This window comes from Ascaphus truei, unplaced genomic scaffold (assembly GCF_040206685.1).
Source record: "Ascaphus truei isolate aAscTru1 unplaced genomic scaffold, aAscTru1.hap1 HAP1_SCAFFOLD_1962, whole genome shotgun sequence".
NCBI classification, from domain to species: domain Eukaryota; kingdom Metazoa; phylum Chordata; class Amphibia; order Anura; family Ascaphidae; genus Ascaphus; species Ascaphus truei.
Window position 1 is genome coordinate 27,719 of NW_027454868.1, and position 13,625 is coordinate 41,343.

General features: G+C 51.2%; 1 protein-coding gene across 1 annotated transcript in view; it reads left to right on the top strand.

The window, feature by feature from the left end:
• CAMTA2 (calmodulin binding transcription activator 2) overlaps nt 1–13,625 on the top strand; it is a gene marked incomplete at its 5' end in the record, with an annotated part of 55,556 nt that overhangs the window by 27,714 nt on the left and 14,217 nt on the right. The window contains 3 exon segments of the mRNA XM_075582170.1: nt 3,417–3,552; nt 6,191–6,262; nt 12,673–12,826. Coding sequence (XP_075438285.1) covers nt 3,417–3,552; nt 6,191–6,262; nt 12,673–12,826 — 362 coding nt within the window.

Genomic DNA, 13,625 nt, shown 5'->3' on the forward strand with positions numbered 1-13,625 from the left:
CTAACACCTCCTCCTCCTCTATTGATCTCTCTGTGGGGGTACCCCAGGGCTCTGTCCTGGGACCTCTTCTCTTTTCTCTGTATACACTCTCTCTAGGTGACCTAATCACATCTCTTGGGTTTAAATATCACCTCTATGCTGACGACACACAAATATACTTTTCAACACCTGACCTTACACCTGCTGTACAGACCAAAGTTTCTGAATGTCTCTCTGCTATATCATCCTGGATGGCCCTCCGACGCCTTAAACTCAACATGGCTAAAACAGAGCTTCTTATACTCCCTCCCAAACCTGGCCCTACTACCTCCTTCCACATTACTGTTGGAACTACAATCACTCACCCAGTAGCCCAAGCACGCTGCCTAGGGGTCACACTCGACTCCTCTCTCACATTCGCCCCTCACATTCAAAACATTTCTAAAACCTGTCGCTTTTTCCTCCGCAATATAACAAAGATACGCCCTTTCCTCTGTTGCTCGACTGCTAAAACTCTGACTCAGGCCCTCATTCTCTCCCGTCTTGATTACTGTAACCTCCTGCTGTCCGGCCTCCCTGCCTCTCACCTGTCTCCCCTACAATCTATCCTAAACGCTGCTGCCAGAATCACTCTACTCTTTCCTAAATCTGTCTCAGCGTCTCCCCTCATGAAATCCCTCTCCTGGCTTCCGATCAAATCCCGCATCTCACACTCCATTCTTCTCCTCACTTTTAAAGCTTTACATTCTTCTGCCCCTCCTTACATCTCACCCTAATATCTCACTATACCCTCCTCTGCCCCTCCTTACATCTCATCCTAATATCTCACTATACCCTCCTCTGCCCCTCCTTACATCTCACCCTAATATCTCACTATACCCTCCTCTGCCCCTCCTTACATCTCACCCTAATATCTCACTATACCCTCCTCTGCCCCTCCTTACATCTCACCCTAATATCTCACTATACCCTCCTCTGCCCCTCCTTACATCTCACCCTAATATCTCACTATACCCTCCTCTGCCCCTCCTTACATCTCACCCCAATATCTCACTATACCCTCCTCTGCCCCTCCTTACATCTCACCCTAATATCTCACTATACCCTCCTCTGCCCCTCCTTACATCTCACCCTAATATCTCACTATACCCTCCTCTGCCCCTCCTTACATCTCACCCTAATATCTCACTATACCCTCCTCTGCCCCTCCTTACATCTCAGTCCTAATATCTCACTATACCCTCCTCTGCCCCTCCTTACATCTCAGTCCTAATATCTCACTATACCCTCCTCTGCCCCTCCTTACATCTCACCCCAATATCTCACTATACCCTCCTCTGCCCCTCCTTACATCTCACCCCAATATCTCACTATACCCCCCTCTGCCCCTCCTTACATCTCACCCTAATATCTCACTATACCCTCCTCTGCCCCTCCTTACATCTCACCCTAATATCTCACTATACCCCCTCTGCCCCTCCTTACATCTCACCCTAATATCTCACTATACCCTCCTCTGCCCCTCCTTACATCTCACCCTAATATCTCACTATACCCCCTCTGCCCCTCCTTACATCTCACCCTAATATCTCACTATACCCTCCTCTGCCCCTCCTTACATCTCACCCTAATATCTCACTATACCCCCCTCTGCCCCTCCTTACATCTCACTATACCCCCTCTGCCCCTCCTTACATCTCACCCTAATATCTCACTATACCCTCCTCTGCCCCTCCTTACATCTCACCCCAATATCTCACTATACCTTCCGCTGCCCCTCCTTACATCTCACCCTAATATCTCACTATACCCTCCTCTGCCCCTCCTTACATCTCACCCCAATATCTCACTATACCCTCCTCTGCCCCTCCTTACATCTCACCCTAATATCTCACTATACCCTCCTCTGCCCCTCCTTACATCTCACCCTAATATCTCACTATACCCTCCTCTGCCCCTCCTTACATCTCACCCTAATATCTCACTATACCCTCCTCTGCCCCTCCTTACATCTCACCCTAATATCTCACTATACCCTCCTCTGCCCCTCCTTACATCTCACCCTAATATCTCACTATACCCCCCTCTGCCCCTCCTTACATCTCCCCCTAATCTCTCACTATACCCTCCTCTGCCCCTCCTTACATCTCACCCTAATATCTCACTATACCCTCCTCTGCCCCTCCTTACATCTCACCCTAATATCTCACTATACCCTCCTCTGCCCCTCCTTACATCTCACCCTAATATCTCACTATACCCTCCTCTGCCCCTCCTTACATCTCACCCTATCACACTATACCCTCCTCTGCCCCTCCTTACATCTCACCCTAATATCTCACTATACCCTCCTCTGCCCCTCCTTAAATCTCACCCTAATATCTCACTATACCCCCCTCTGCCCCTCCTTACATCTCACCCTAATATCTCATTATACCCTCCTCTGCCCCTCCTTACATCTCACCCTATCACACTATACCCTCCTCTGCCCCTCCTTACATCTCACCCTAATATCTCACTATACCCCCCTCTGCCCCTCCTTACATCTCACCCTAATATCTCACTATACCCTCCTCTGCCCCTCCTTAAATCTCACCCTAATATCTCACTATACTCCCCTCTGCCCCTCCTTACATCTCAGCCCTAATTTCTCGTTATGCACCATCCCGACTCTTGCGTTCTGCTCAAGGATGTCTTCTCTCTACCCCCTTTGTATCTCACTTACTGCCCCACACCTCTGGAATGCCCTTCCCCTCAGTACCCGACTAGCACCCTCTCTATCCACCTTTAAGACTCACCTTAAGACACACTTGCTTAAAGAAGCATATGAATAGCACTGTGGATATTCTGAACACACGATACATAAAGCTTGGCTCCCTGCAGACACACTTACCAGAACTCCCTCCTACTGTCTCTGTACGTTCTCCCTACCTACCAATTAGACTGTAAGCTCCTCGGGGCAGGGACTCCTCTTCCGAAATGTTACTTTTATGTCTGAAGCACTTATTCCCATGATGTGTTATTTATATTATCTGTTATTTATATGATTGTCACGTGTATTACTGCTGTGAAGCGCTGTGTACATTAATGGCGCTATACAAATAAAGACATACATACGTAAGCTCACCGTATGATATAGGGTTTGTATAGGGGATATAGTGTATAAGCTCACCGTATGATATAGGGTTTGTATAGGGGATATAGTGTATAAGCTCACCGTATGATATAGGGTTTGTATAGGGGATATAGTGTATAAGCTCACCGTATGATATAGGGTTTGTATAGGGGATATAGTGTATAAGCTCACCGTATGATATAGGGTTTGTATAGGGGATATAGTGTATAAGCTCACCGTATGATATAGGGTTTGTATAGGGGATATAGTGTATAAGCTCACCGTATGATACACTGTAGGACTTTTTCTCCCTCCCCATTAGACCCCAGAACGGATCCATCATTCTCTACAACCGCAAGAAGGTGAAATATCGCAAGGACGGATACTGCTGGAAAAAGCGGAAAGACGGCAAAACGACGCGGGAGGATCATATGAAATTAAAAGTGCAAGGAATGGAGGTGGGACGTGTTTAATGGGTTAAAAGGGTCTGTCCCACGTAGGGGCCACGTGACCTAATGACAGGGATGTGTTTAATGGGTTAAAGGGTCAGTCCCACGTAGGGGCAAAGTGACCTAATGACAGGGATGTGTTTAATGGGTTAAAGGGTCAGTCCCACGTAGGGGCAAAGTGACCTAATGACAGGGACGTGATTAATGGGTTAAAGGGTCAGTCCCACGTAGGGACAAAGTGACCTAATGACAGGGACGTGTTTAATGGGTTAAAGGGTCAGTCCCACGTAGGGGCAAAGTGACCTAATGACAGGGACGTGTTTAATGGGTTAAAGGGTCAGTCCCACGTAGGGGCAAAGTGACCTAATGACAGGGACGTGTTTAATGGGTTAAAGGGTCAGTCCCACGTAGGGGCAAAGTGACCTAATGACAGGGACGTGTTTAATGGGTTAAAGGGACAGTCCCACGTAGGGGCAAAGTGACCTAATGACAGCGACGTGTTTAATGGGTTAAAGGGTCAGTCCCACGTAGGGACAAAGTGACCTAATGACAGGGACGTGTTTAATGGGTTAAAGGGTCAGTCCCACGTAGGGGCAAAGTGACCTAATGACAGGGGCGTGTTTAATGGGCTAAAGGGACAGTCCCACGTAGGGGCAAAGTGACCTAATGACAGGGACGTGTTTAATGGGTTAAAGGGACAGTCCCACGTAGGGGCAAAGTGACCTAATGACAGGGACGTGTTTAATGGGTTAAAGGGTCAGTCCCACGTAGGAGCAAAGTGACCTAATGACAGGGACGTGTTTAATGGGTTAAAGGGTCAGTCCCACGTAGGGGCAAAGTGACCTAATGACAGGGGCGTGTTTAATGGGTTAAAGGGACAGTCCCACGTAGGGGCAAAGTGACCTAATGACAGGGGCGTGTTTAATGGGTCAGTCCCACGTAGGGGCAAAGTGACCTAATGACAGGGACGTGTTTAATGGGTTAAAGGGACAGTCCCACGTAGGGGCAAAGTGACCTAATGACAGGGACGTGTTTAATGGGTTAAAGGGTTAGTCCCACGTAGGGGCAAAGTGACCTAATGACAGGGACGTGTTTAATGGGTTAAAGGGTCAGTCCCACGTAGGGGCAAAGTGACCTAATGACAGGGGCGTGTTTAATGGGTTAAAGGGTCAGTCCCACGTAGGGGCAAAGTGACCTAATGACAGCGACGTGTTTAATGGGTTAAAGGGTCAGTCCCACGTAGGGGCAAAGTGACCTAATGACAGGGACGTGTTTAATGGGTTAAAGGGTCAGTCCCACGTAGGGGCAAAGTGACCTAATGACAGGGATGTGTTTAATGGGTTAAAGGGTCAGTCCCACATAGGGGCAAAGTGACCTAATGACGGGGACGTGGTTAAGGGTCAGTCCCACGTAGGGGCAACGTGACCTAACGACAGGGACGTGTTTAATGGGTTAAAGGGTCAGTCCCACGTAGGGGCAAAGTGACCTAATGACAGGGACGTGTTTAATGGGTTAAAGGGTCAGTCCCACGTAGGGGCAAAGTGACCTAATGACGGGGACGTGTTTAATGGGTTAAAGGGTCAGTCCCACGTAGGGGCAAAGTGACCTAATGACAGGGACGTGGTTAATGGGTTAAATGGACAGTCCCACATAGGGGCAAAGTGACCTAATGACAGGGACGTGTTTAATGGGTTAAAGGGTCAGTCCCACATAGGGGAAAAGTGACCTAATGACAGGGATGTGTGTAATGGGTTAAAGGGTCAGTCCCACGTAGGGGCAAAGTGACCTAATGACAGGGACGTGATTAATGGGTTAAAGGGTCAGTCCCACGTAGGGGCAAAGTGACCTAATGACAGCGACGTGTTTAATGGGTTAAAGGGTCAGTCCCACGTAGGGGCAAAGTGACCCAATGACAGGGACGTGTTTAATGGGTTAAAGGGTCAGTCCCACGTAGGGGCAAAGTGACCTAATGACAGGGACGTGTTTAATGGGTTAAAGGGTCAGTCCCACGTAGGGGCAAAGTGACCTAATGACAGCGACGTGTTTAATGGGTTAAAGTGTCAGTCCCACGTAGGGGCAAAGTGACCTAATGACAGGGATGTGTTTAATGGGTTAAAGGGTCAGTCCCACGTAGGGGCAAAGTGACCTAATGACAGGGACGTGTTTAATGGGTTAAAGGGTCAGTCCCACATAGGGGCAAAGTGACCTAATGACGGGGACGTGGTTAAGGGTCAGTCCCACGTAGGGGCAAAGTGACCTAATGACAGGGACGTGTGTAATGGGTTAAAGGGTCAGTCCCACGTAGGGGCAAAGTGACCTAATGACAGGGACGTGTTTAATGGGTTATAGGGACAGTCCCACGTAGGGGCAAAGTGACCTAATGACAGGGACGTGTGTAATGGGTCAGTCCCACGTAGGGGCAAAGTGACCTAATGACAGGGACGTGTTTAATGGGTTATAGGGACAGTCCCACGTAGGAGCAAAGTGACCTAATGACAGGGACGTGTTTAATGGGTTAAAGGGACAGTCCCACGTAGGAGCAAAGTGACCTAATGACAGGGACGTGTTTAATGGGTTAAACGGTCAGATAAATGAGGCATCTCTCCCCTGCAGAGCTGACACTCTAATATACCGTTTCTCTGCTTAGTGCCTGTACGGATGTTATGTTCATTCGTCGATTGTACCGACATTTCACCGCCGCTGTTACTGGCTTCTGCAAGTGAGTATTTTGGGAGGGGGGCGTGTTCGTGCGTCCTGTGAGAGCGCTCAGCCCTATAACTCCTCCCGTCCTGTGAGAGCGCTCAGCCCTGTAACTCCTCCCGTCCTGTGAGAGCGCTCAGCCCTGTAACTCCTCCCGTCCTGTGAGAGCGCTCAGCCCTGTAACTCCTCCCGTCCTGTGAGAGCGCTCAGCCCTGTAACTCCTCCCGTCCTGTGAGAGCGCTCAGCCCTGTAACTCTAAGTGCAGGTGTGCTTCTTCATCTGTCTGAGATGTGCGTACGTGTGCAGATGTATGTACATACGTGTATATGTTTATACATCCTGATTGCTCACCGTATAGTTACATACGTGTATATGTTTATACATCCTGATTGCTCACCGTATAGTTACATACGTGTATATCTTTTTATATCCTTATTGCTCACCGTATAGTTACATACGTGTATATAGTTATATATCCTTATTGCTCACCGTATAGTTACATACGTGTATATAGTTATATATCCTTATTGCTCACCGTATAGTTACATACGTGTATATGTTTATATATCCTTATTGCTCACTGTATAGTTAAATATGTGTATATATTTATATATCCTTATTGCTCACCGTATAGTTACATACGTGTATATGTTTATATATCCTTATTGCTCACCGTATAGTTACATACGTGTATATAGTTATATATCCTTATTGCTCACCGTATAGTTACATACGTGTATATAGTTATATATCCTTATTGCTCACCGTATAGTTACATACGTGTATATGTTTATATATCCTTATTGCTCACTGTATAGTTAAATATGTGTATATATTTATATATCCTTATTGCTCACCGTATAGTTACATACGTGTATATAGTTATATATCCTTATTGCTCACCGTATAGTTACATACGTGTATATAGTTATATATCCTTATTGCTCACCGTATAGTTACATACGTGTATATGTTTATATATCCTTATTGCTCACTGTATAGTTAAATATGTGTATATATTTATATATCCTTATTGCTCACCGTATAGTTACATACGTGTATATGTTTATATATCCTTATTGCTCACCGTATAGTTACATACGTGTATATAGTTATATATCCTTATTGCTCACCGTATAGTTACATACGTGTATATAGTTATATATCCTTATTGCTCACCGTATAGTTACACACGTGTATATGTTTATATATCCTTATTGCTCACCGTATAGTTACATACGTGTATATAGTTATATATCCTTATTGCTCACCGTATAGTTCCCTTATTGCTATTAATTGATTGTGCAGTTGCAGTTTGCATCTTGACCACAAGGTGTCACTGTTGCCTTGCGCGTGTGAGGTCCGTGCTGGGCACTTCTTAATCTATACAGCAGGGTGCGCAAACTTTTCCCCTGCCCCCCCCCTGCTCGTACCCCCCCCCCCTGCTCGTACCCCCCCCCCCTGCTCGTACCCCCCCCCCCCTGCTCGTTCCCCCCCCCCCCTGCTCGTTCCCCCCCCCCTGCTCGTGCCCCCCCACCTTACCCTGTCTCCGGCGTTCTGACATCACAACGTCATTCGATGACGCGTCGCCAGAAGCCGCCGGAGACCAGTTGAGGGAGTTAGAGGCCTTGCGGAACAGCGCAGGGGCCTCTGTAACCGCTGCGCTCCCCCATGGAATCTCACGCTCCCCAATTTGCTCACCCCTGCTTTACAGCGTGAGAAGTGCCCTATCATCACCTATACTCACTCCCTATAATCCCTATGCTCCCCTATAATCCCCCTATAATCCCCCTATATTCCCCCTATATTCCCCCTATAGTCCCCTATACCCCGTACTCCCTCTACAGTCCCCTAAACTCCCCCTTCATAATCCCCTGTCCTCTCCCCTATAATCCCCTGTATCCCCCTATACTCTCCCCCTATAATCCCTTGTACTCTCCCCCTATAATCCCTTGTACTCTCCCCCGATGAGAAATCCCCTTTACTCCCCCCGCCATTAGATTAAAATCCCCTTTACTCTCCCCCTCCCCCCATTCGGGTGGTCGTGCGCAAGAGGTGGACGGTTGTGGTCTCGGTTGGACGTGTGGAAGAGGTGGAGCGGTTGAGGACTCGGTTGGACGTGCGGAAAAGTAGGTGCGATTGAGGGCCCAGGTTGACGTATGGTTGAGGGCCCGGTTGGACGTGTGGAAGAGGTGGAGCGGTTGAAGGCCCGGTTAGACGGGTGGAAGAGGTGAAGAGGTGGAGCGGTTGAGGCCCCGGTTAGACGTGTGGAAGAGGTGGAGCGGTTGAGGGCCCGGTTAGACGTGTGGAAGAGTAGGTGCGGTTGAGGACTCGGTTGGACTTGCAGAAGAGTAGGTGCGGTTGAGGACTCGGTTGGACGTGCGGTAGAGTAGGTGCGGTTGAGGGCCCGGTTGGACGTGCGGAAGAGTAGGTGCGGTTGAGGGCCCAGGTTGACGTATGGTTGAGGGCCCGGGTTGGACGTGTGGATGAGGTGGAGCGGTTGAGGTCCCTGTTGGACGTGCGGAAGAGGTAGAATGGTTGAAGGCATCGGTTGGTGTGCAGTTGAGGGCCCGATTGGGCGTGTGGGCGGTTGAGGTCCCGGGTTGGACGTGTGGAAGAGGTGGAGCGGTTGACGGCATCGGTTGGACGAGCGGTTTATGGCCCGGCTGGACGTGTGGAAGAAGTGGAGCGGTTGAGGTCCTGATTGGACGTGTGGAAGAGGTGGAGCGGTTGAGGACCCGGTTGGAGGTGTGGAAAAGGTGGAGCGGTTGAGGACTCGGTTGGACGTGAGGTTGCTGTCCCGGTTGGACGTGTGGTAGCGGTGGTGCGGTTGAGGACTCGGTTAGACGTGAGGTTTAGGGCCCGGTTGAACGTGTGGTAGAGGTGGAGCGGTTGAGGTCCCAGTTGGACGTGTGGAAGAGGTGGAGCGGTTGAGGACTCGGTTGGACGTGAGGTTGAGGTCCCGGTTGGACGTGTGGTAGAGGTGGTGCGATTGAGGACTCGGTTGGACGTGAGGTTTAGGGCCCGGTTGGACGTGAGGTTTAGGGCCCGGTTGGACGTGTGGTAGAGGTGGAGCGGTTGAGGGCCCGGTTAGACGTGTGGAAGAGGTGGAGCGGTTGAGGGCCCGGGTTAGACGTGTGGAAGAGGTGGAGCGGTTGAGGGCCCGGTTAGACGTGTGGAAGAGTAGGTGCGGTTGAGGACTCGGTTGGACATGCGGTAGAGTAGGTGCGGTTGAGGACCCGGTTGTGACGATAGCTTATGACAGGTTGTAATTTACATCAAATAACTGGGTTTGAACTGAACGAGGCTTAGATATAATAAAGTATATTTATTCCTTTGGATAGGTGAACACACGAAATAATACAGTAACAGACAAGAAGTACACTTACTTTGGGGATGGGGAATGAGAAGTATCATGTAGCATTTCTCCAGCAATCAGGTAACAATTCAGATGATATCAGAAGACAAAGGATAAAGGGTGGACAGCAGTTTATAAACCTTTTGTAACCCTATCCTTAACATTACGTACAGGTGATTGGTTTTCAATTACCTGTAGCCACTCACTAACATGGGAACACATTTTGATACACGCCCCCAGCTAGTTGGCACATGCGCATTAGAACTCTGGGGTCTCATTTCTGTAGCCCCTCATCTGCATCAGGAATGCCAGCTAGTCTACCAAACGGAATTCCTGGCAGGATATTCTTTGTTGTGAGGTGTGAAATGGGACACTTATAGACTGCTCTGGATTGAGCCGTCTCCGCCCTCAGGTAAACAGTGAGGGTGACAAAATCCTTTGAACAATACTTAAGTCCTAGACATTGGGTCGCCTCTCTGGCCATATGCTACCCTGGTATGCAAAGGAATTTCCTCTGGGTTTTATCCCTGCTTTGGGACACAGTATTAAAGATAAAACACAAACATCTTAAAATATCCGGTTCCGTTGGGTCCAGCGGGTCCAAACTTCCCAGTTCTCAATGCCGGAACTGGGACACCCTATGGTCCAATTTGCGACTTGCTACGACCTTCGGAACCTGAGTTACACAAATACACCTTAAACCGTTTCCTATTTTAATACAATAAACTCCGCTGTAAATTAAATCACGGTTTTTCACTAAATCCCCATTGAAAACAACGGGCTTCGCCGCCATAGACTTTCAATGGCAAACCGCCGCCGCTGGCGGCTATGGGAATCCGCCGCCATAGACTTTCAACGGGGCTACGCTGCCGTTGAAGTCAATGGGGGTTTTCCGCCATAGCCGGTCAATGGAGATTGGCCGCCATTGGAGTCTATGGGAAAAGTCTTGAACTTTCAAGGGGGTCCATACTCCGTCGGGTTGGTCTAAGAGGGTCAAGGATGGTTCTGCAGCGATGCCGGAGCAGTGACTACAGGTACCCCAAACCCTGGCCCTCTGGACCCTCCGGAACCGGAGATATGGATTCCTAAATTTCAGCTTTTTACACTTAGCCGTTTTCTTGAGCTGTTTCTGCCGCCGCCATTGGAACCTATGGCGCGACCCGCTCTTCTCGGTTCGACCCTTATCGGGGATCCAGGATTCGGGGACCCAATTGTGGTCGAGTGGGGGGAGGCCTAGGAACTAGGGGCAAAAAGAATTTTATTTCTAGGTGCTCTAGAACTGTTTATTCCCACGCCACTTGTCGTTGAACTTGACTGTTAAGTGATCAAAGCTCTCTTATTGAAAAAGTATTCGCTTTGCGGTTTTGCGGTTTGGACGGCAGCCAACTCGTTCCTGGAAAGCTCCTTCGAGGAATCTCCATTGAAGTCAATGGGCCCATTGACTTACAATGGGAAACCGCCGCTCCTCCTCTCGGACGCCATCTGCTGGTCTTCACAGGAACCAGGACCAAAACAGAAAGATTCGCCATTGAAACGCATGGAGCTCCAATGGCGGCCTATGGGACCCTGCAAAATGGTGCCTGAAAAGGCGGGAAAATTACACAAAGGGCTATAATCACTAAAGAACTATTAACCCTTGTACTCCCGGATGGATCCTAGTGTGTGTGATGCAGACACTGATTAAACCAGATGTTACAATAAAGCAGGGGAATATACATTTTCATGTCATAACAAGGGTTAAATCACATTTCTGGACCTCAGCCCAGTTAACCCCTTGTCTCCCTGGTGAGGTCAGGGGATGGACAAATGGGGTGCAACCCCTTTAATCCCGGGCCACCCCCCTTTCTCCCTCTACACCGGTTGGACGTGCGGAAGAGTAGGTGCGGTTGAGGGCCCAGGTTGACGTATGGTTGAGGGCCCGGGTTGGACGTGTGGAAGAGGTGGAGCGGTTGAGGACTCGGTTGGACGTGAGGTTTAGGGCCCGGTTGGACGTGTAGTAGAGGTGGAGCCGTTGAGGGCCCGGTTAGACGTGTGGAAGAGTAGGTGCAGTTGAGGACTCGGTTGGACGTGCGGTAGAGTAGGTGCGGTTGAGGGCCCGGTTGGACGTGCGGAAGAGTAGGTGCGGTTGAGGGCCCAGGTTGACGTATGGTTGAGGGCCTGGGTTGGACGTGTGGATGAGGTGGAGCGGTTGGGGTCCCGGTTGGACGTGCGGAAGAGGTAGAATGGTTGAAGGCATCGGTTGGTGTGCAGTTGAGGGCCCGATTGGGCGTTTGGGCGGTTGAGGTCCCGGGTTGGACGTGCGGAAGAGGTGGAGCGGTTGACGGCATCAGTTGGACGAGCAGTTTATGGCCCGGCTGGACGTGTGGAAGAAGTGGAGCGGTTGAGGTCCCGGTTGGACGTGTGGAAGAGGTGGAGCAGTTGAGGACTTGGTTGGACGTGAGGTTTAGGGCCCGGTTGGACGTGTGGTAGAGGTGGAGCGGTTGAGGTCCCAGTTGGACGTGTGGAAGAGGTGGAGCGGTTGAGGATTCGGTTGGACGTGAGGTTGAGATCCCGGTTGGACGTGTGGAAGAGGTGGAGCGGTTGACGTCCCAGTTGGACGTGTGGAAGAGGTGGACGGTTGAGGTCCCAGTTGGACGTGTGGAAGAGGTGGAGCGGTTGAGGACTCGGTTGGACGTGAGGTTTAGGGCCCGGTTGGACGTGTGGAAGAGGTGGACGGTTGAAGTCCCGGTTGGATGTGTGGTTGAGGGCCCGCTTGAGCGTGCTGAGGAGGTGGTGCTCTTTTGGGCCTTGGGGGTCGTGTGGGAGAGGTGATGCGTTTTAGGGCCCGGTTGGACGTGTGGAAGAGGTGGAGCGGTTGAGGTCCCAGTTGGACGTGTGGAAGTGGTGGAGCGGTTGAGGTCTCGGTTGGACGTGAGGTTTATGGCCCGGTTGATCGTGCTGAAGAGGTGGTGCTGTTGTGGGCCTTGGGGGTCGTGTGGGAGAGGTGATGCGGTTGAGGGCCTTGGTGGACGTACAGTTGAGGGGTCGGTTAGGGGCCAGTTGGGGCATGTTTGATGATGGCTTTGTTTCAGAACCCGGATATTGTTCTCGTGCACTATCTGAATGTCCCAGCCATAGAGGATTGTGGGAAGATATGTGGTCCCATTCTTTGCTCAACCAACAGTGACCGCAAGGAGTGGATGAAATGGAGCAAGGAGGACCTAATCAGCCAACTGAAACCCATGTGTGAGTGAGGGGGGACGGACCAGGATTGGCCGAGGAGGGTGGAAAGGGAGTGTTGGGAGAGGAGGGTGGAAAGGGAGTGTTAAGGGAGCGGTGGGGGGGAGAGAAAGGGAGCGGTGGAGGGGGGGAGAGAAAGGGAGCGGTGGAGGGGGGGAGAGAAAGGGAGCGGTGGAGGGGGGGAGAGAAAGGGAGCGGTGGAGGGGGGGAGAGAAAGGGAGCGGTGGAGGGGGGGAGAGAAAGGGAACGGTGGAGGGGGGGGGAGAAAGGGAGCGGTGTGGGGGGGGGAGAAAGGGAGCGGTGGAGGGGGGGAGAGAAAGGGAGCGGTGTGGGGGGGGAGAAAGGGAGCGGTGGAGGGGGGGGGAGAAAGGGAGCGGTGTGGGGGGGGAGAAAGGGAGCGGTGGAGGGGGGGAGAGAAAGGGAGCGGTGGAGGGGGGCGAAAGGGAGCGGTGGGGGGGGGAGAGAAAGGGAGCGGTGGGGGGGGAGAGAAAGGGAGCGGTGGGGGGGGAGAGAAAGGGAGCGGTGGGGGGGGAAGAGAAAGGGAGCGGTGGGGGGGGAGAGAAAGGGAGCGGTGGGGGGGGAAGAGAAAGGTAGCGGTGGGGGGGAGGGAGCGGTGGGAGGGGGGAGGGAGCGGTGCGGGAAGAGGGAGCGGTGGGAGGGGGGAAAGGGAGCGTCGAGGGAAGGAGGAGGGAGCGGTGGGAGGGGGGAAAGGGAGCGTCGAGGGAAGGAGGAGGGAGCGGTGGGAGGGGGGAAAGGGAGCGTCGAGGGAAGGAGGAGGGAGCGGTGGGAGGGGGGAAAGGGAGCG